The sequence below is a fragment of the Paramisgurnus dabryanus genome, chromosome 4 (genome assembly GCF_030506205.2).
Source record: "Paramisgurnus dabryanus chromosome 4, PD_genome_1.1, whole genome shotgun sequence".
NCBI lineage: Eukaryota > Metazoa > Chordata > Actinopteri > Cypriniformes > Cobitidae > Paramisgurnus > Paramisgurnus dabryanus.
This window is the reverse complement of record NC_133340.1, coordinates 15,555,083-15,576,968: the sequence shown is the minus strand read 5'-3', so window position 1 is coordinate 15,576,968 and position 21,886 is coordinate 15,555,083. Positions and strand designations below refer to the sequence as shown.

General features: G+C 36.3%; 2 protein-coding genes across 3 annotated transcripts; both read right to left on the bottom strand.

The window, feature by feature from the left end:
* Nucleotides 1-8,447: 8,447 nt before the first annotated feature.
* Nucleotides 8,448-17,885, bottom strand: cpz (carboxypeptidase Z). 2 transcript variants are annotated; one of them, XM_065265267.2, is made up of 11 exons: nt 17,606-17,885; nt 16,875-16,904; nt 15,724-16,098; nt 14,867-15,082; nt 14,554-14,789; nt 12,518-12,679; nt 12,181-12,342; nt 11,971-12,106; nt 11,696-11,835; nt 9,578-9,677; nt 8,448-9,161 (listed from the first exon to the last, which is right to left on the bottom strand). In XM_065265267.2, exons 1-11 carry the CDS (start codon nt 17,730-17,732, stop codon nt 8,815-8,817), a joined length of 2,031 nt encoding a protein of 676 aa, XP_065121339.1. In that variant the 5' UTR covers nt 17,733-17,885; the 3' UTR covers nt 8,448-8,814. The 2 variants fall into 2 exon arrangements, with proteins under 2 accessions (XP_065121339.1, XP_065121340.1); XM_065265268.1 differs by having other exon boundaries at nt 14,593-14,789.
* A 196-nt stretch (nt 17,886-18,081) lies between these two features.
* Nucleotides 18,082-21,681, bottom strand: gpr78a (G protein-coupled receptor 78a). The gene is made up of 3 exons (XM_065265269.2): nt 20,726-21,681; nt 20,525-20,638; nt 18,082-18,862 (listed from the first exon to the last, which is right to left on the bottom strand). The coding sequence occupies exons 1-3, from the start codon at nt 21,391-21,393 to the stop codon at nt 18,523-18,525; spliced, it is 1,122 nt and encodes a 373-aa protein (XP_065121341.1). The 5' UTR covers nt 21,394-21,681; the 3' UTR covers nt 18,082-18,522.
* Between the last annotated feature and the right edge of the window lie 205 nt (nt 21,682-21,886).

Sequence of the window (21,886 nt, the reverse complement as noted above, 5' to 3'; positions counted from 1 at the left end):
TACAGTAGAAGGGATAGAAATGCGATAAATATCTATGTCAAGTATTTTTGTAAAAGAAGGTTTCTGAATTGTTTATTAATTGTTGCGAGAGATATCTCCGACCAGATTGCAATAGGAAGATCATTCCACCAGTAGGGAGAAGTAAGGGAAAATGAACGGGAACATGATCTAGTTCCTCTTTGTGAAAATAACACAAGGCCAGCTCATTTGCTAAACATAAGGTTCTGAATAGAGTGTAGGAATGTATGAAGGTGTGAAAGTATGCCGGTGCAGTGTCAGTAAAAAGCTCTAAGTGAGTAGTAGTGCCTTATACCTGACCTGCCCTTAAATTGGTATCCAGTGGAAAGAGATGAAGAGCGGTATTACATGTGCCCTTTTGGGCTCCTGGAAGATGAGCCGAGCTGTTGCGTTCTGAACCAATTGAAGTGGATAAAGATTACAAGGGCCTTGAGCAAAAGTTGTACAGCATAGTCCGTAAGGTATGGTCGTATCTTCCTGATTTTGTAGAATGCAAAACGGCATGATCATGCTGTCTTTGCAATGTTATAAGAAAAGGTTTGTAATCAAAGATTACACTGAGGTTTCTCCCAGTTTTTGAAGGAATAGTGGTTGTGTTGCCAAGTTGAATGGATAGGTTGTGCTATAGCGTGGGTTGTGCCGGAAATACAAGCAGCTCCGTCTTAGCGAGGTTCAAATGGAGATGGTGTTTCTTTCTTCAAGCTGAGATACTGTATCTTCTGAGGAGGCTGTATTACGTGCTCCTATGGTGGAATCATCTGGTTGAAATGAGAAGAAGATCTGGGTGTCTTAAGGTACATGCATGAAAACAGCACTTTTTTGCAACCACTCAAATAGCGGAATTTAAAAAAAAAAAACGCTATATTTGACGCCACTTGACCATGCGTCAACAGTTGACGCGGAGGGTATACCTTTCGCGTCATTTTTTGACGAACTGGGGACTTCAATACTATTAAGTCCGTTGCATTCTCTTTCCTATTTTCTTACCATTTTCGCGTCGGTTTAGGGTTAGATTTACATAACGACATCCCTACCCAAACCTAACCCTAACCCCAACGCCAGGTGACAACTGTTTAATTTCGCGTACCTAATAGTATTGAAGTCCCCAGTTCGTCAAAAAATGACGCGAAAGGTATACCCTCCGCGTCAACTGTTGACGCATGGTCAAGTGGCGTCAAATATTGACGCCATGGGATGAGGATGTGTTGGCAAAAACATCAGAAACACATTCTAGGCACATCTGAGATTTATTTTACATGTTGTAAAAAATGTAATAATATTGGCCCTTTAAGGTTAATATTCAGTTCATCGTTCACTGTGTGCGCCTTTTGGTCTTTACTTTCTGAATGATCCTGATACTGATTTACACTATGTAGTGAGAAACCAAGATGAATGAATGATTCAGAATAAATCACTATTGCTAGGGACGTAGCTACATGATTAAAAACTGCTGAAATGTACATGATTAAAAACTACTGAAAACTACTGAGAAATACAGTTAAATTGATGTTTTCCCTATTTTTTACTTTATTAACCTCTTTTGACCCGGGTTTTGGTTTGTCTTTTTTTCAGATTTCTACCAGCTATTTTGGGGCTAGGAAGAACCAATAAATATAATAACCAAATTGTTTTCTAAGAACATAAAGCAGTGTATTTGTCCATGAAAAAAAATTTCATGTCCACATATGTGGACATCCAGGTCTTAGGAGGTTAAACATACTTTATAAAGTCTAGTATGTCTTTTCTTTAAATCAATAACATTTAGCGGGGGAAGTGTTAAAAAGAAGTCATAACAAATAGAAGACAAAAAAAGTAGAAACCATGACTATGAAAAGCCTTAAGCTGTCAAATCACTGTACGGGTCAGAGCCTAAACTACACTTGCCTTGTGTTAGGTGACCTGTGGTCTTCACGCCTATAGAGCCCAAATCAAATAAAACAATACTCACATTTCAGAGAAATTTCCCAAAGAACTGTTGATGGCTATTGTGATGTAAGGATGTGTAACCGGTACACATACACATTCACACCTTCCAAAACCATTACAAGCACCTCTTGCTCTCTTTTAGTGTGTTAAAGACTGTAACATTACTTGACATAACTTTAAATTAACTAAATATGGTTTTGTTAAGCTTCTGGACTTCTGGACAATGGTCATTTACAGGACAGTGTGTGTGGGCAAAATTGTGCTTTTCTATTTTTTTTTTTACATTACAAAAATAGAAAGCATGTGCGTGTGAGGTTGTGTGTGTGTGTGAGAGAGAGAGAGAGAGAGAGAGAGAGAGAGAGAGAGAGAGAGAGAGAGAGAGAGAGAGAGAGAGAGAATGCCCCTGTAATTACTGTCACTGAGCAGCAGGACTCAATTGAAGATGACACCGGACTTTTATTACAAAATCAAGTGCTGTTTTTGCAAATTATGCTGGATTGGTTGAACACAATGAATGAGAAAAGACTCATTCGCAAAGTGCAAATGGCTTTTCTTCTGCAAACTTTGCCCTGAACAATGGCCACTTTTCTTTTCCTCATTTTACACAGGGTGGGGTGAGAGTCATCTGATGTGAACAAACCGCTCATCGTGTCTAAATGACTGGAGTTGTGAAGGCTGGTGATGTGAGGAATTTTCTGATTTCAAGTTGGGAAGAAAAATGTTGTCCCTGTTCTTCTTTATCTTAAAATAAATTAAAAACTATTTACACTTTTAAGATAGTTTACAATTCTAAAATTAATAATACATATAATGCTCTCCTCTGTGTTCATTTGGCCTAGCTATTTCTCATTTCTTTTTATTATATATGTTTACAGTGCCCCATATGTTTACAAAAACAGTAATGTGACTTTTTATTCATGCGTTTCAGTGATGTCAAATAATATTGCATGGCTGACAAGTAACTTAAAAGATCCACTGAGCGTTGAGCTTTAGTAAGGTTTGACTGGTGACTTCTTACCTGTAAGCAAACAGACATTAATTCAACATGGCAGTCGTGGGATTGGCCTCTGCAACTTTCTCAGCCTCCCCAAGTAATTGGTGACCCCTAAGCTCTGGCTTACTGGGCAAGTGTGTGTATGTGCACGTGTGTGTGTGTGTGTACAGCCATATTTGTGAGAACCAATTTTTTAAGACCATCAGAGTGAGGACAAAAACAGTAAAGTGAGGAGTTTTTGGCAAGTCCTCACTTTCTGTCCCACTTTAAAGGGCTTCCTGAGGGTTAAGACTTAGGATTTAGGGTTGAGGTTAGAATTGGGTAAGGGTTGGGGTTAGGCACTTGATGGTTGGGATTAATGTAAAAGGATAGGGTTGCATTACGTCTATATGGGTCCTCACAAAGATAATTCTACAAACATTGTGTCCTTTATATTCCTTCTGTAAATATATCAAATCTTTATTTTTGTGAGTGGATAATAATAAAATACTAAAAAAAAAAATAGTAAAAAATGGGAATGAAAAATTTAGCTTTGATCTGAATTGTTTACAGTTGGGATTCTAAAAGACAGCAGAGAAGAGTAGATTTTCCACAGAATAATTTGCCTAAATTCCTTCATATTTCTTCATATTCCTTACTTTGTAAACAGATCCATGAAACAAATCTTTATCAGTCCTATCAGACAAAGGTTTTTCTGAGAGAAAATAATCACTTATGTGGTAAATAGAATGTAGAGTTTCTGTAGAGTCATATAGGGTTGTGCAGCTATCTCCGTAACTTTTATGAAGCCAACAACAATTGACATCACACAAACTGGAATTTGTTCACGTTAAGAGCACGATAGTTGTTTCATGCAGTGATGAATGAGTTCAGCAGAGTGTATGACAGCAATCATGCCATTGTCTGTCAGACTTTAGCATAAGCAAGTCAGCTCGGATCCGTCTGAGCCGCTTAGAGCACGCTACACTCTGACTGTCGCTTTATGCTGTACAAATCAATTTGTCTCCACTGATGGAAAATAATTGCAAAGCAAACAAATTATCTCTGCCACATTGAGCACACCTCACTACCGGGAGTTAGGGAGAAAGAGAGCAGGAGAGTCGGAAGCGTAGGCCATAATCCACAGAATCCATGCATACGTGTTATAACTGAAACTATTGTTTATGTACTTTGCCTAAAATTAAACAGGGAGGACATGGGTTTATATTTTACGTCAATGAACAGGGAAAATAAAAAACAAGCCAAAAAGAGAGGTTAAAGGGTTTAAAAAATCACTATTATTCAAACACAATTTAGTTATGGCTATATAAATTTAGCATTTATATTTTATAAACAATTTGGTATTACATAAATACCTGCTTAAGCTGGTTATTTGTTATGTATATTATTACATATAACATATAATATGTAGTTCATTCAGAATAATATATTGATAGTGCATAGTTATTGAGTTAATGCTCACAAGTTTTCATGTTACTGTAGGCCTAAATAACAACTCTCTACAAATGATAATAAGCCTACATACTTGCTACACTACCTTTCAGCATAAAATAAGGCTCAAATTTACTCCAAAACAGGAATGAAATAATAGGGTGTTTAAAAAGTACATTAAACAAACCAACAATCATGTAGCCTAAATCGTGCCCACAGTACACAGAGCCTATAGAGCTGTATAGACTAATTTTGCAAAATGATGCAGTCTGTTTGTATAGCTTTGAAACTTTCTTTGAAGATTGTTGACTCTCTGACTGCAGCAATTACATCAGATTGAAAACGTCAAGCAGAAATATCTAACTTATAGACTTTTTCCTAAAAGCAATCATATTTCACTTTAACTTACAATGTATAGAGCAGTGGTCTCCAACATGGTGCCCATGGGCACCAGGTTGCCCGCACGGAGTTTGTGAGTTGCTGCCAAAGCACATCCTATTAATAGCCTAAATTTTAATATTTATTATATTAGCCTGGCTTCTTTTATGCAAGTTAACATCATTGTTTACAATATCAACAAGTAAAATCAATAAGTCAAACAAAAAAAGTAGCCCTACAGATTGTTTTTTTCTATTGTGGTAGCCTTTACTTACAAAAAGGTTGGAGACCCCTGGTATAGAGCAAGCAATTTGAAGTTTAAATATAAATGTGTCTGGTTTCTTATGTTCTGATGTCGTTCAATTAGGTTTCCCAGCAAAGATTACATTGAAGCTTTATATTGTGTGAATATGACTGGTGTAGGTGATGAGAAATATGCAACAACTCTTATATTAATGTTATATGTAGGGCAAAAGTTTAATGTGAAATTCTTGCACACGAAGTAAAATGTCCCAGCTTACTAAGTGAGACAAAAAGCCATTTGCACTCGACACTTTCTCAGGTTATACTTCAGGCTAAATCTTTAAAATGGTACAATGCTACAATAAAGAAAGCCGTTCTCATCGATATAGATCTATGGCATGTGATGTTATTTTTAGATCAAGGTAAGTGTTTGGAGTTTGTGTGGTGATGCAATCAGATTAAAGGCTGCGTGAAAATGAAGATTTTGGCACAGTGACCAGATCAGAATGCATGACTTCTCATCAACTGTGCTTGTTTTCAAGGATTGGCACAGCTCTCTGAAAAGATAGCAGATGTGTATGTTGTGTGTGTAGCGGATGGTGGTGAACACTAGAGAGCAGCTAGAGTAGATGCTGTTCCATCCACAATTTAAAAACTTGTTAAAATCAAAGACAGACTCACAGTATTGAAATCAATAGCAGATGTATCTGGTTAGAAATTATTGTTCTCATACTCACAGTTGAACTTCTAATTTATTGTTACACTAATTATTGCTAGATTTACATTTAATAGTGTTTAATATTTAATGTTCAGATAGATTACTGGTAATGGTTAGGTATATAATCTTACTTTATTAACACACTGTAAAAAATGAAAGCTGCTCTACTTAAAAAACTTTCTTCAATTGGTAACACCTAAAAAAGTTTTATAAACTTACCATTTTCTCACTTTAAGTGAGAAATTTAAGTTGAAAATTTTTGAGGTGTAACAATTTTAAGTTAGTAAATTTGAGGTGATCGTTTATAGACCATTAGACGTAACTCTGTTACTGTTCTGGATTAGTGAAAGGATATTTTAGAAAAATGCGTTCAAATCGAACCAAATTCTTTCCGTCAAGCATTCGTTTGCATTAGTAAAACTGACGACATCATTATATAGCCTTTGTTGCCATCTAGTGAGTCAAAAAAGAAGCGTCCTAACTGCATGCAAGATAGTTCACCCAAAAAATAAAATTCTATCATCATTTACTCTCATGTTGTTACAACCCCTTAAAAATGTCTTTGTTCTGATGAACACAAAGGAAGATATTTTGAGGAATGTTTGCAACCAAGCCGTTCGTGGACCCAATTGACTTCCATAGTAGGAAAAAAAATACTATTGAAGTAAATGGGGTCCACGATGGTCTGTAACAACATCAGGGTTGAACATTTAGGTGAACTATCTCTTTAAGTTGATAAAAATACTATAAAAATGTGTGTATGGGTTAAAAGAAACACTATTATTATAAAAAATAAAATAACATTGTGTCAATAGGGATAGTTCGGCCAAAAATGATTTACTCACCCCCAAGCTGTCCGAGTTGCATATGTCCATCGTTTTTCAGACAAACACATTTTCGGATATTTTATAAAACGTTTAAGATCTTACAGTTGATTAAATGTAATGTCATGTCCTTTAAATGTAAAGGTCCACGAACTTCAAGTCCAAAAAAAGTGCGTCCATCCTTCACAAATTAAATCCAAACGGCTCCAGGATGATAAACAAAGGTCTTCTGAGGGTAATCCGAGCGGTGTTGTTGTAGAAATATCCATATTTAAAACTTTATTAACGAAAATAAATACCTTCCGGTAGCGCCGCCATCTTAGTTGCGTCCGCATTCAGGATGAGAGCTTACGCAGCCTACGGAGGCTACTCTGCTGCTGCTCTGTGCCCCCACCCTCCGAATTTGTCATACGTCACTAAGAAAAGTGCGTACACTACGCTAATACTCTCTCCTGAATGCGGACGCGACTAAGATGGCGGCGCTGCCGGAAGGTATTTATTTTCATTAATAAAGTTTTAAATATGGATATTTCTACAACAACACCGTGCGGATTACCATCAGAAGACATTTGTTTATCATCCTGGAGCCGTTTGGATTTAATTTGTGAAGGATGGACGCACTTTTTTGGACTTGAAGGTCGTGGACTATGGGTGAACCCCGTAACATTACATTTAATCAACTGAAAGATCTAAAACGTTTTATAAAATATCCGAAAATGTGTTTGTCTGAAAAACGATGGACATATGCAACTCGGACAGCTTGGGGGTGAGTAAATCATGGGTTTAATATCATTTTTGGCCGAACTATCCCTTTAATGTGATTATATCAGTGTTTTAAATGGAATTTGATTTAAACAATTTTAAAAAATGTAGTTTTCTGTCTTTAGGTGTACCATTTTAGCTGTTATTCTCATACAAAATGTTTGGCTCTTTAGCTCTACCTGCTTTTCGCTCCAAATCTTTTACCCTCACATAAGGCATTATTTCGTCTTATTGGAATCGTATGGATTCCTTTATTCAATGATGGACGGGCACAGGCTTCAAAACATCAGATCCCTTTTAAGGGGACATATCATGAAAATGTACCTTTTTCCATGTTTAAGTGCAATATTTGGGTCCCCAGTGCTTATATCAACATAGAAAATGTAAAAAAAAGAACAACCCAATAATAAGCATGTAAAAAGGTAATTGAAATTTGGCTCCCCTTATGATGTCAGAAGAGGTTAATACCCGATAATACCACCCCTTACTCTGCACTATCCAACCACGGCACTGCAATTTAGTGCAGAGATCAATTTGCATTTAAAAGGACACACCCAAAAACTGCACATTTACAAAGTGGCAATTTTAACGTGCTATAATAAATTATCTATATGGTATTTTGAACTAGAACTTCACATACGTACCCCAAATATTTATTTGACTTAAAAAGGTCTTGTGAAATCTCCCCTTTAAATGTCATTACAAGGAAGAACAATTATAAGGATACACTGTATAAAGTGAAAGCTGCTCTACATAAAAAAAAACTTAATTCAAGTCTCACTTTAAGTAAAAAATTTAAGGTGAAAAACTTTTAAAAAATAACTTCAATTGGTAACACCTAAAATATTTAAACATTTTCTACTTCTAAAGTGAAAACATGTATGTTTATAAAACATATTTTTTTAGGTGTAACCAATTGAAGTCATTTTTTTAAGTTGATCCTACTTTTACTTTTTACAGTGTATATTTTATATAACACTGAGTTCGACTGAAGACTAAACTTGACAGCATTTCATGCCATAATACTAATTTGGTATGCACAATATAAAAACACTTAAATGTTAAATCCGTTAAATGTTTAGTGCACTGTTTCAAATATTTAAGATACTCTAATGGCGATAAACTAATAATGGCTAAAGAAATAGAACAACTGTTAAAACACTTAAGTGGTTTAATAAAAATGAACTTTTCTGCTACTACTTTAATGACAACCTTACAAATCATGCAATTCATGTGTTAGTAAAAGTGATATAAGACATGGTCTAAGTAGAACACACTGAATTAACTACAGCCAATCCCATAACTTTGATCGAGTGTTGTTAAAATTCAGAATGCTGATTCTGTGCAAGACTTAAATATAACACAAGCTATACAATAGCACTAATATTTTCCCCATACCTAGTGGTTAGCTGCACATATTGCATGTCAAATGAAGCTATTGTTCTGACATGAATCATCAAGTAGGGTTCGGGTACAAAAAATAATAATCTAGTTGCTTTTCAGCGATGCCCTGAGGAGCTCTAATAGTTCCGTAAGAGCCAGGTGGGTGCAGATATCCCTAACTGGCTGAAATAAGCCCACCACCATGGTTTCTCAGTCCTTTCCTCGCCATTCTCTCCGAGCTCTCTCTGGCTGTACTGCTCGAACTGATTGAACGGATCGAAGCGCTCGTAGTTGTCCAGTTCAGGGATGTTGAAGTAGTCAAGAGAGGGTTCTCGCGGGACCTTTTTTAACACAAAGTCCACCCGGCCCACCTGCAGGTTCCTCGGTAGGTTAATGCGCTTCGATACTCTCGAGTAGCCAGAAGCAGCTGCAGTCACAATGTGGACACCGGGGTTTAACAGTCTCCAGTAATCGCCATCCTCAGCTATAGAGATAGACAAAAAATTTACATTTGTGACCCCAAAACAATTTGTGTTTTGAGTCACACTGGTATATTTGTATAAATAATACATTGTATGGGTCAAAATTATAATTTTTTCTTTTATGCAAAAATTATTAGGATATAATGTAAAGATCACGTTCCATATAGATTTCCTACCATAAATGTATCAAAACTTAATTTTTTTAACACCCTCAGATTCCAGATTTTTCAGATGGTCTATGGTCACATTTGTGCAAAACTTACCGCTGAAAAGACTTTCATACATTTACATTATGCATTTGGCAGACAGGGTTATCCGAAGCAACCTACACCACAGGTAAGCTATACATTTGATCAGTTTATCAGGGCTACAATAATAAGTGGGTTATATTTTCCTTCATTTTATGTTTTACTCTTACCTGTAGTGATGTCATGTCGCATGCCCTTAACAGATATTGTGGCTCCTTTAATGCCATTGCCGTATTCATCTTTCACAATGCCTTTTATACCTTTGTGGACCTGCAAGGCAGTAATACACACTTTATATACACTCTTAAACATGGTGGGTTATTTTCAACCCTGGTTTGGGTCAAAAGGGGACAAACCCAAACTTTCGGTTCTAATTTAACCTATGCTAGGTCAACCCATTATCACGAAATTATATACCTAGTCACGTTATTTTGTGTGAGTTTTTTCCATTACACTGACGTGTTTTTCCGCCTTTTTGCGTGAACATGTCATGTATATCTGTTTACGTGTCACTGTCACGTATTTGTTACTCAACTGTTTCGTCCTATTTTCTTACTTGTCGCTTCGGTTTAGCGTTAGATTTACATTAAATGACATCCGTACCCAAACCCAACTCTAACCCTAATGCCAGGCCACAATGGTTTAAAAATCATAAATTATAAAAAAGAAATCATGAAAAAAGGTATAAACCAATATTTAAAGTGATATCCTAACGCAAACACTAAATCTAATCCTAAACCGAAGCGCCAATGGTTTGAAAATAGTACAAAACAGTTCAGTAACAAATACGTGACAATGACACGTTCACGGAAATACGACGTGACATGTTGTGTCAGTGTCACGGAAAACACTACAGGTTGGCTAGGTTGTTTCAACCCAAAATACTATACTGTAAAGAAAATTTTTGGACTTCGGGCTAAAACTTTTTGGGGCGGTTTCCCGGACAGGGATTAGACGAGTCCTGGACTAAAATAAATGTAAGAGCTGTCCAAACTGAAAACAATTTACACTGACATATCTTAAAATGCATACGTGCCCTTTGTTTTGCCTCAAAATGCATTGAAAAAAGTAAGTAATGTTTTAGTAAGATATGTTTGTTAAAACTAGTTATATAGTTCTTTAAGGACTGTCTGGGCAACCCCCCTTTAAGTTTAATCAACTACGAAACCGAAAATTTGTCTCACAGCAAATCACGCTATAGTCACAAAATATTTGATTCATTTAATTGTGGTCAGGATTTTTTCATCCCATTGAGCACGAATTTCTATAGTTATTCGTGTCCATGTCGGCACAACTTTCTTTTCTGTGTCATTTCATATTTTGTTTTCTCATTGTTTTTTCCAATTTTTAAACTATTGTCACTTGGGGTTGTGGTTAGAATGACTTTCTGTTACTTTTCAGACATCCTAACCCAAACCCCAACTCTAACCCCAACCCCAAGCGAAAATAGTTTTAAAATAAAAAATACATGTAGAAAGTGCCAATACATTCAATTACATCCTAACCCAAACCCCAAATCTAACCCTAAGCGACAATGATTTAAAAATAGGAAAAGACAACAAGAAAACAAAATATAAAATTACATGATAAAGAAAGTCGTTTTACCAAAAAACTTTTTATAGAAATTTGTGCTGAGTGACACAAAAAAGACATTTGTGCTCAATGGGACGAAAAAGCGGAAAACCGTGTCCTGAAAACGAATAAATTAATCAAATATTTTTTGACTATAACGCGACTTGCCGTGAGATTGGGTAGCAAATGGAAGTCATTTCAACTATCTTGACAAGTGATGAATTGCTGTAACTTATTAAATCAAGTCCAATCTGCTTTATTTATGTCAACTTTATATTACAAGTTACAGCAACTCATCACTAGTCAATACAGTTGAAATTACTTTGAAATGGTCCAAATCCCAATTGTTGGGTCAATTATAAACATAGCTTAATTTAACCCAAGAGGGTTTCCCCTTTCTGACCCAAGGCTGGGTTGAAAATAACCCAGTATACAGTAAATCAATGAAATGCTGAAGTTGAATTTCTTTATCTGTTAACACTTTCCTTCATGTATCACTAGTGTTGTTCACAGGTCAATAGATGTAAAAACTGTTATCTCAATTATTTATTATATGAATTACTTTTATTAGTCTTATCTTATATGATTCAGATTAAATTGAAATTACGACTCGAAGCTGGTTGATTTAACTATAACCACAAGCCACATATTTTAAGATACCATACAACTTTTCTTCATTTATATATTTAGATGACCCAACAGAATGATGAACTCACAGACTCCATAAAGCTGAGCAGTGCCTCTTTATTCCTGCGCCACTCGGGGTAGAGCTCCTCTTCAGATGGGAATTTATCACATCCCAATTCTACGGTGATCTCATAACAGTTACTGTGCAGGTAGTTAAAGTCTGACATTCCTGACACAGACAGAAATTGAAAATTAAAAGGTAAGCACATGTGCACACAGAAAGAGATGTCCGAAATATGAAGGTTTCTTTAGAAACTTTTCAATCTGACATGGCTTGGCTTGCTCATATAGTAAATGTATTTACCTCCAGCAAAGCTGTACCACTGTGCTCCATTGGTTATCCCTCCTTTACTGGCAAACGCGGCTCCACATCTCTCTGTGTCACTGTTGGACATAGTAGCATGAGCATCCGCATAAATCCTAGCCAGCTGCCTAAAGATCTAAAAAATGTATTTGTTAGGCAATCACACTTACACATGTGAGTATCGACACTAGGAAACATTTATTTCCTCACTTGTTCATCTGGTGTGGGAGAGAACAGTTTGTCTTCATGGGGGTTTCTAGAGAAGTCGAACGGGTATGAGATGACCAGTTCCCCACCATGCATACTGGCAGATATGACAAAAGGAATGGACCTTATCCACTTCATTACAGCGTAGGTCTCTGGTGCAACCACCTGAAAGTAGGTAAAGACCTTTGCTTTACATTTGCATTAACATAGATATAGATTTTATCAATGAAGAATACTTTTATGCATGCATTACTATAACTTTTTGTTTACCTGAGATTGTCATTTAAACATGACAAAGACCCTAAATTGTACTGTAGCTCAACAAATAATGACACATTACCTTATTCATCCAGTAAGAGTCAGGAATGGGGATGTGGTCACTACGGAAATGTCTAAAGCGACGGCGATTGTAGAAGATGGAGGTGAGGTCAGGAAAGTTGCGGTTGAGATCGAGATTCTGTGCATTGGTCCGACCGCTGGTCCATCCATTGAACTCATGGCCCTATTGTTTAAGAAATAGGAAGTTGCTGTATTTTTTCAGTAACATATCTATTGCTATTTGTTTTTTGAACCTTTTTGGAGAATTCATTTTACATGTACAGCAGGAAATTCACCACACATCAAACTCTCAGTACTAACAATTGTGGTAACACTTTACTTGAAAGGGTGTTCATAATGCTAAAATTACACATTCATAATCCTGACATGACACGTGTCATGAACTTGAAGGAGATTTTATGCATGTTTATGACAACTGTCATTAAGTGTCATTTGTTTAATTATGTCATTTTTAATGCAAAGATGACATAGTTTGAGTGTCTTTGTTATGACAACTTGACATAAACCAACAGATCATAACTTGTCATGACAACTTAATGACCAAGACAACATAACTGATCACTTTTACCAATGATACAAATTGAATTTGTCATAAAAATGTCATTAAGTGTTAATACTCTTTCAAATAGTTTTATAAAAGTGTCATGAATATTTTTCTTGACCTCAACTACAGTGGTAAAAATATGTCATTTAAATGTCATTAAGTGTTAATATTCTATCAAATTGTTTTATAACGACATCATGAGCATTCTTTAGTTCATAATGTTTTGTTTTTTTTAATTTTCCTCCATGTGTTTAAGAAATAAAATCAATCATCCAATAATAATAATAATTAAAATTGATAAAATTATATTTTATTGCATTTAGAGATCTAGAGATTTACCTAAAATTAAATGAAAACATACAATAATGGGTTAGGCCATGCAAAAACTGTTATTATTAATTAATTAATTAAATATTTTGTAAGTTTTTTCTTCTATGTCAGAAAATTTCAGAACTCTGTGTGAGGAAGAGAACAAGTTCTGTTAGTTGTCATTTTTTTTATATATATGGTGCACATACATAAAGTTTAGTATAATATTTTGATGTGTCTGTTGCATAAAAATATTTGACAGAGTATTAACACTTAATGACATTTAAATGACAGTTTAATGTAATGTTAACCCATAAAGCTAGGTAGTTTCCTAAGTTTGATAATTATTCTGCTATGTCATGTTTATAACAGATTTATGACAAGTTATGATGTATTGGTTAATGTCAAGTTGTCATAACAAAGACATTTTAAACAATGTCATCTTTGCGTTAAAAATGACATAACTGAACAAATGATACTTAATGACAGTTGTCATAAATGTTCATAAAATCTCCTTAATGTTTATGGAAGTGTCATCTCAGTCTTATGAACACCTCTTTAAGTAAAGTGTTACCACAATTGTATACTGTCGCGTACCTAAATGATGTACAGATAGTAAAACAGGATCGAATCAAAAATTCAAATCAAAATCAAATATTCAAGTAATAAAGATGTTTCCAGTGAGTAAAAGAAAATATGCAAAAGACAGAAAACATCAGAACCAGGCAAAGATATATCTGTTAAATTAAATTATTAACAGTTTTATGGTCTCATCTGAGATACAGTTCACATTATCTAAAACATTTTTTGGTGGTAATTGACTTAATCTGAATTACGGATATGTGTTTAAACATCACCCGTGGTGATTAGTTTAGAAGATTTAAGAGGAATCTATAATTAGTTTACCAAGCAAATGTTAATGCAAAATACTACCGAGTGTTACAATGAAAAGGCATTGCAAGTGCCCGTTAAAGTTGTTAGTCAAGGGCCTCCCTCTACCAGTTGTCCTTTAAGTTCATACCATATCCAATTATTGTACCAAATTATTTTTTGATTTGTAATGGTTTAATTTGGTATAAAAAAGTGCTTATCTCTCTCTCTATCTCTTTCTGAGGCTCTCTGGTGCAGGGAGTTTTCTATGGTCAGTCAGACAGACTCGTCTCCGATATGGACAACATATTTACTTCCTGGTTGATGTTTTCGGGGTCGTTCCTATCAGCTACCTCAGAGGCTGCGACCTCATAGCCGTCGGGGTTCATGGAGGGCAGGATGTGGATTCGTGTTGTGTTGATGAGGGTCTGAATCCTTTCATTGCCCAGCAGGTACTCCGAGCACAGATACTGAGCCAGGTATATCAGCAGCTGCCTGCCCAGCACCTCATTTCCATGCATGTTCCCAATTAACTTTATCTCTGGCTCCACTAGAGGGCATTAAAGAGACAGATAAGAAGAAGTATTGACAAAAGTATTAACAACAAATGCAGTTTCTGGTACTCACGTGGGTCATGTTGTCCAGGGTTACTGGAGAATTCAATAACTAGCAAATCTTTGCCTTCCACACTACGTCCGATGCTGTATGTCTGAGAGATGTGCGAGCACTTAGCTGCCGTCTTTTTCAGCACGCTGAACATCTGAGAGTTAGAGTGATAAATGAACTGGAGGACGGTGGAAAGTCCACCATCAGATATGTTGGCAAAAGTCACCTCCTGCTTTGCTGAAGGGAATATGAAAGACAGCGAGAAAAATTACAGTTATGTGAAAACATTATAGATTTTATATAAACCACTTGTAAAAAAACATCAACAACCGAATATTTACAATATTTCTTATGAACTATTTGTATGATTTTTAAAAAGAATATGTGAAATATTCCTTGATTATTACGCCAGAATGAGATTATATTTCCTAGTCATATCTGCCTAAAAAATCACAACTTTTAATTTTCCGTCGGTCTTAGTACATAATGTAACTACAGAAGAGTCAAGTTTTAAATTTTCAGTCGGTCTTAGTACATAATGTAACTACAGAAGAGTCAAGTTTTAAATAGGAAAAATACTGAAACTCTTATTTTTGAGGGCGATGCTAATGGTCTAATCAGATTCAATGCATTGTGCTAAGCTATGCTAAAAGTGGTAGCGCCAGACCCGGAGATCACCTGAATGGTTTCCAAAACGGTAAAAATCAAATGTTTAACTCTAGGGGAGCTGGAAAATGAGCATATTTTCAAAAAAAGTGGAGTGTCCCTTTAAACACATTTTTTTTCACACTTACTTATTTTTAAGTTGAATTAACTTAAAATTGTAAGGCAGACAGGTACTGAACCAACATTTTTTACAGTGCACATTCAACTCTTACCTTTTAGCTGGGACAATGGGTCGTAACAACCCTCCTCTTCACCAACAAAGAAACGGTCACAATCCAGAAAGTACGGCCATGCCATTTCAATGGCTTCAAAGGCATGAACGCAGCTCTTTCTCACCATCTCACACGAGCTACGGCACGGCTTAAAAAGCTTGCCATCTTGACAACGAGGGGCCAGCACTGAACAGCCCAACAGACGGATATCTGGAGTACACTCTCCTTTCAACAGACTCTGGATCACACTCAGGAGCAAGTACTCTGCACCCATCTCTAAATCCTGCCGTGTACGGTGGCCCACAATGTTGGGGAATGTAGTGTAGCTGTACGGCACATCCTGGCAGTAGCCAAGCACCATCTCTATACACTGCGCTGGGGATGGGAGAGAACAAATTTGCAAACTAAGTTTGTGAAAAAATGGCTAGGTTTTTTTTTTTACAGTTTTTAACCTCTATTTTTTTTTCAAATGCACAAAAATGGCAGTGTCGTGGTTAGATAGTGCAGATTAAGGGGCGGTATTATCCCCTTCTGACATCATAAGAGGAGCAACATTTCAAGACCTATTTTTTCACAAGCTTGCAGAGAATGGTTTACCAAAAAAAGTTACTGGGTTGATCTTCTCCCATTTTCTAGGTTGATAGAAGCACTGGGGACCCAATCATAGCCTTAAACATGGAAAAATCAGATTTTCCCCATTACCAAAAGTTTATTTTATTGGAAATCTGCTCCTGGTAAATGTAGTGAAACTGCATAATCTGCAGAGGAATTTTTTATTTATTTTAAGATTAGATAGTATATGGGATGGGAGGACCTGGTTGTGTATTTAAAATATTATACAGAGGGGAAGATAATACTTGAGCTGTGGCCCTTTGAAGAAATCATGGATAAACCCTTTAAAATCTGATAAGCCACTAATCCTTGACACTAAATCACCCTAAGGCTTTGGCGATATATCATGACTTTATCTGAGTCTTTGTCAAACGAGTTCTATCTTGCAATGCTATTTGGTATTTGAAGTAGCCTACCTTTTAAGTACCCCCCCAAAAAAGCAATAGGATATAATTATGTATTATATACAAAACAAATACAAAACCAGACTCAGCATGCACATTGTTGTTAAAAAAAAAAAAAAAAAAAACAATACTTACGTCTGTCTTCTGCAGATGTTTTGCATCTTCCTGAAAAACAATGATTCATAGAGGATGTTACCGCCGGTGAAGTCATCACAAAGCGCCGACAGATGGCGGTAGAGTACGCAGTCGAAAAAAAATATCTTCTGCACAGATGTTATGGCGTGACAGTGTCTATGTGTTTGTATGTTTACATTACTTGTGGTGCGTGCATGTTTGCTAATAAGAGCACAAAATTTTACTTAAAAACTACATTATAAAACTTTAAACATTTTAGCACATTTGGGCAACATACAACTTAATTTACAATTAGCCCGTCCATTCATAAAGCTATTTGTTAAATAACCATAAATAAATTGAAGTTTTGTAAATACATTTATAGGAAGATTATATGTGTTCCTGTAGCATTAGACGAGCAAAAGGGTTCGATTCCCACGGAACGCACATACGTATAACATACTGTCAAAAATGTATAGTTTGAATGCACTATAACTAAATATATGGCTAAATGTCCACAAATTAAGCATATTTAGATCAAGATTTTATAATGAAATTAAAAAAAACTTAGTAGTAAAGTATTCTGTATTTCGTCCAATACAAAGAGCAGAAACTACTATTTATTACAAAATATATTATCAGAACTTAAAATTAATATGTAGATTGACAACACATTAGAAATATTGCAATGGTCCATCTTCATAGGCATATGTTAAATTGTGCAACGCTCATTCAATAAATGTATCCATTACCTATTGCTTCTTCATCTGGTGTACACCGCCGCGGGAGGCTCCAGCATGTCGCTAAAGCGCTTAAAATGATAAAAACCGTAAGCATTTTGTTTTCTATAAACGGAATGATGTGGCAGTCGGTGATCATTTTCCGAAAAGTTAAGCAACCCCCATCGCTTTGGGGAGAGTCTAGAGCACCAGAGCCAAATGATCAAATTACAACAGAAACTCTCTCGCGCTGTAGGCGGCCTTTGTCTGGGACTCACAGTAATTATAGTCGTTTTATAAAGACTGCCAATTACTCTTTGCTAGTCTATACTTACTCAAAATCATTCAAGTACTTATTTCTAGGTTTTCTTGTGAGAAATTAACTTCCGTAACTTTACGTCATCGTAAAACGCACGTGCACACCTGGCTGTAGGCTATAAATATATACATTTTACAATTTAAACCAAAATCTCAGCCATGCAATACAAGAAAGTGGTGCAACGCATCGTGATCTTAACAGTTTTGTACAATATCAAACGTTTCACACTTTACATTTATGTACTAGGCTATTAATAATGTTACTTTTTAATAGCTACATTACTTCATATTTCATGCATACATTTAAAATAGATGAGTGTGCAAAACTTCTTGTTCTGAGGTTAAGAAAAGACAATCCAGTGACTGACAAATGCTTCACCTTCTGTGACAATCCTCAAAAACATTGTGGAGAACTTTAATAGACTTTTAAAGTTGTAATGGTTGCACAAAATATATCATGTAAAAAGGGTCCCATTCCAAAAGGGCTCCTTAAAAATCCCCATAATGTAATCTCACTATCATTTTTTATCCATGATGAGTGGTAGTTTTTTTCACAGGCTTGTGGCCTCACAAAGATATAAATTAGTTGGATTGTAATGTAAGCCATTATTTGATTTTAATACTAGTTCACTTTATGAAGCAATAAGATCTGCCTTTTTGCCATTAACGTTAATTGACTGCACATTCCCCAGTATGTCCGTTGTTTTTTTATTGTAATAATTATCCTTTAGTAGCTTGGTAACCTTCTGTGTGTAATATTCACTTGCTGTGTCTTCTGGGCTGCTCTGAACAGAGAGTGGGTAAGAATTCTGTCCGAAAATCTTATTGCACACACCAGCGAGGGCCTTTTTATATTGTTTACGCAACAGGGAGTAGACAAAAGGGTCAGAGGCAGCTTTACTGTACATCAGGCACTTGCTCATGATTCCCCAGTAATGGTTGATCTGAACAGAGAGAAGGAGCTCAGTCAGCCTATGGGAACAGAATGAAAGTAGATAAATGTCATGGTAAACAGCAATTAAGTACTTTATGGCCATGCTGAAAACTAATTTAAATAAATTAGCATATTGTTTCTGTGATACCACTGGGTAGGTTATTTTATTTTCATATTACATAATACATTAAAGGGACACTCCACTTTTATTGAAAATATGCTCTTTTCCAGCTCCCCTAGAGTTAAACATTTGATTTTTACCGTTTTGGAATCCATTCAGCTCATTCAGGGTCTGGCGGTACCACTTTTAGCATAGCTTAGCATAATCCATTGAATCTGATTAGACCATTAGCATCGCGCAAAAAATAACCAAAAAGTTTCGATATTTTTCTTATTTAAAACTTGACTCTACTGTAATTACATCGTGTACTAAGACTGACGGAAAATTTAAAGTTGTGATTATTTAGGCAGATATTTCTAGGACTATACTCTCATTCTGGCATAATTATCAAGGACTTCCTGCCATAACATGGCTGCAGGAGGCGCAATGATATTATGCACTGACCGAAAAATAGTCCCCTGCTCTTGAAAGTTGCCAAGGGGACTATTTTCGGGCAGTGCGTAATATCTTTGTGCATCCTGCAGCCATGTTACCACAGCAAAGCCCTTGATCATTACGCCATTATGAGATCTAATTCCTATATTTCGGCCTAGAAAATCGCAACTTTTCATTTTTTGTTGGTCTTAGTACATAATGTAACTACAGAAAAGTCAAATTTTAAATAGTAAAAATATCGAAACTCTTTGGTTATTTTTTGCTCGATGCTAATGGTCTAATCAGATAAAATGGATTATGCTATGCTAAAAAAAGTGGTACTGCCAGACCCGGAGATCAGCTTAAAAATTAAATGTTTAACTTTAGGGGAGCTGGAAAATGAGCATATTTTCCAAAAATATCCTTTAAGGAAAATATCAACAAATTAAATAATCATCTTTTGATATTATATTTCATATACAGTATCTATGTTTGTCTTGCATATCACTTTAATGTATATTAAGTACATTCTAAAGTAGGCTTGGTTAGGGGTTAGGGTTAAAGACAATGCCTTAAAGAGATAGTTCACCTAAATTCTGTCATCATTTACTCATGTTGTTCAAAACCATTTACCAAAATCTTTTCTTTTGTGTTCAACAAAATAAAGAAACTCATACAGGTTTAGAATAACATAATGATGAGTAAATGATGAAAGAATTTTCATTTTTGGGTGAACTATCTCTTTGAAACCTCAACCACTTTTAGAGATTTATAGTTTATGACTAATTGCAAAAGCCAATCAACGAGGACGCTTTTAGAAATAATGTACAACAAGTATTTCCCATGTATTCTCAAATTCCCTATTGGTTCTCAAACTTTTTCGGCGTGCGACCCCCCTTGGGTACGATGCATCCCTCTGTGGCCTCCCAAAAGAAAATGTATAACTAAATATTCTAAAACTTAATAATTTTAATTAAATAAAACATATTAAATTATACAACGTATTGCTGTTATTTTTGGGAGGTTTCATTATACAGAATTTATTATAAATTAATGTATTTTATAAAATGTCATAAAACTGGGGGCCCCCTGGCACCATCTCGCGGCCCCCCAGTTTGAGAACCACTGCCCTATTCCATTATAATATACGATAAGAACGTAATACCGTGTAAAGACGTAGGGGGCGAAGCACACAACGAATGACCCGATGAATATGCAGATTTTCTTGGTGGCTCTCCGTCTCCTTTTCTTTTGCTCATGTATACACCGCTGTTTCACACTTAGAAGTTTTAAAGAAAAAAATCATTAATGCATATTAAGCTTGTGTTGAATGCTATAACATCTATGGTGTTGTAAAAATCACTACCTCGGTTGAATGTCCACAAGCAGCAGGAGCGTCTGCACCGTTATAACGTCTATCCTATTGCAATGGAAGCGCGCAACTTGTAGTACTTTCAGATAAGTGAAGCTCAGGATGAAAAGCGAGAGTGCGAAAGTAGATGAGTGGAAGACAACAGTAAACACCACGAATTGTCCTCGGACCCCTTCCTCTGCAAGGTGCACGGTGCATGAAGCGTAAACAGGGTTAAAGTCGACCCACGACAGGAGGAGAGCAGTGAGAGAGAAAGCGAGCGAGTGCAGCCAAGAATAGCTCACCATTAGTAGGGCATCTTTATGTCTCATTCTGCTGGAATAAGTTAAAGGAAAGACAACTGCTATCCAGCGGTCTATACTGAGAGCTGCCATGCTCAACATTGTGTTCGTGGTCAGAAAAGTATCCATAAAGCTTACTGTATAACAGAAGCAGTCGCCAAATGGCTTTTGACGCTTCACGACCCCGAGCAGGGTGGAGGGCATGTTGAGGACGGCGATGAGAATGTTGCAGAAAGACAGGTTGATGATGAAGAGCCCAGGCACCTGTGCGCGCACCTCCGCGCTGCAGGTGAAGCATAGCAACACCAGCAAGTTCGCTACGAGCGACACGACGACGATTACGACGATAAGTAACTCCAGCGATGTTTCCAATAAGTTCATGTCTCTGTCCAAAGTCAATGTTGGCCGATTTGTCGCGTGCACTGCAAAGTGGTCCTCGTTGGGTCCTCTTCTCTGGTTTCCATTCTGCCGTGGAGCGCTGTCCAGTGTGCTGAAGTGGTTTTTGAATGACTTATGTCACATCATCAAGATGAATAAAAATGAATTCTGTGTCATTCAGTCACATGCATACATCTGTACGGTTTGAAAATAACCAATGAAACGCAACTTGTTCGACAGTGTAGTGGGTGAGAGCGCGTGACCATGCGCAAAGCTTTCCCCGAGTGCGCCTTCTCATGTGCAGCCGGTTTATGACGTTTGCTAGAACCATAGGCAATTTGCCCATGTGGGGAGGTGATTTTTGTAAGCCTAGGAAAAATGCTGGGGCAAGAGAAAATTAGTTTGGGGACTAGGCTATGTATTTTGGAGACAAATGTATGTATTTGTAAAAAAAAAAAAAATGGTGTGTTCACTTGTAATACTAGTAATGATTATA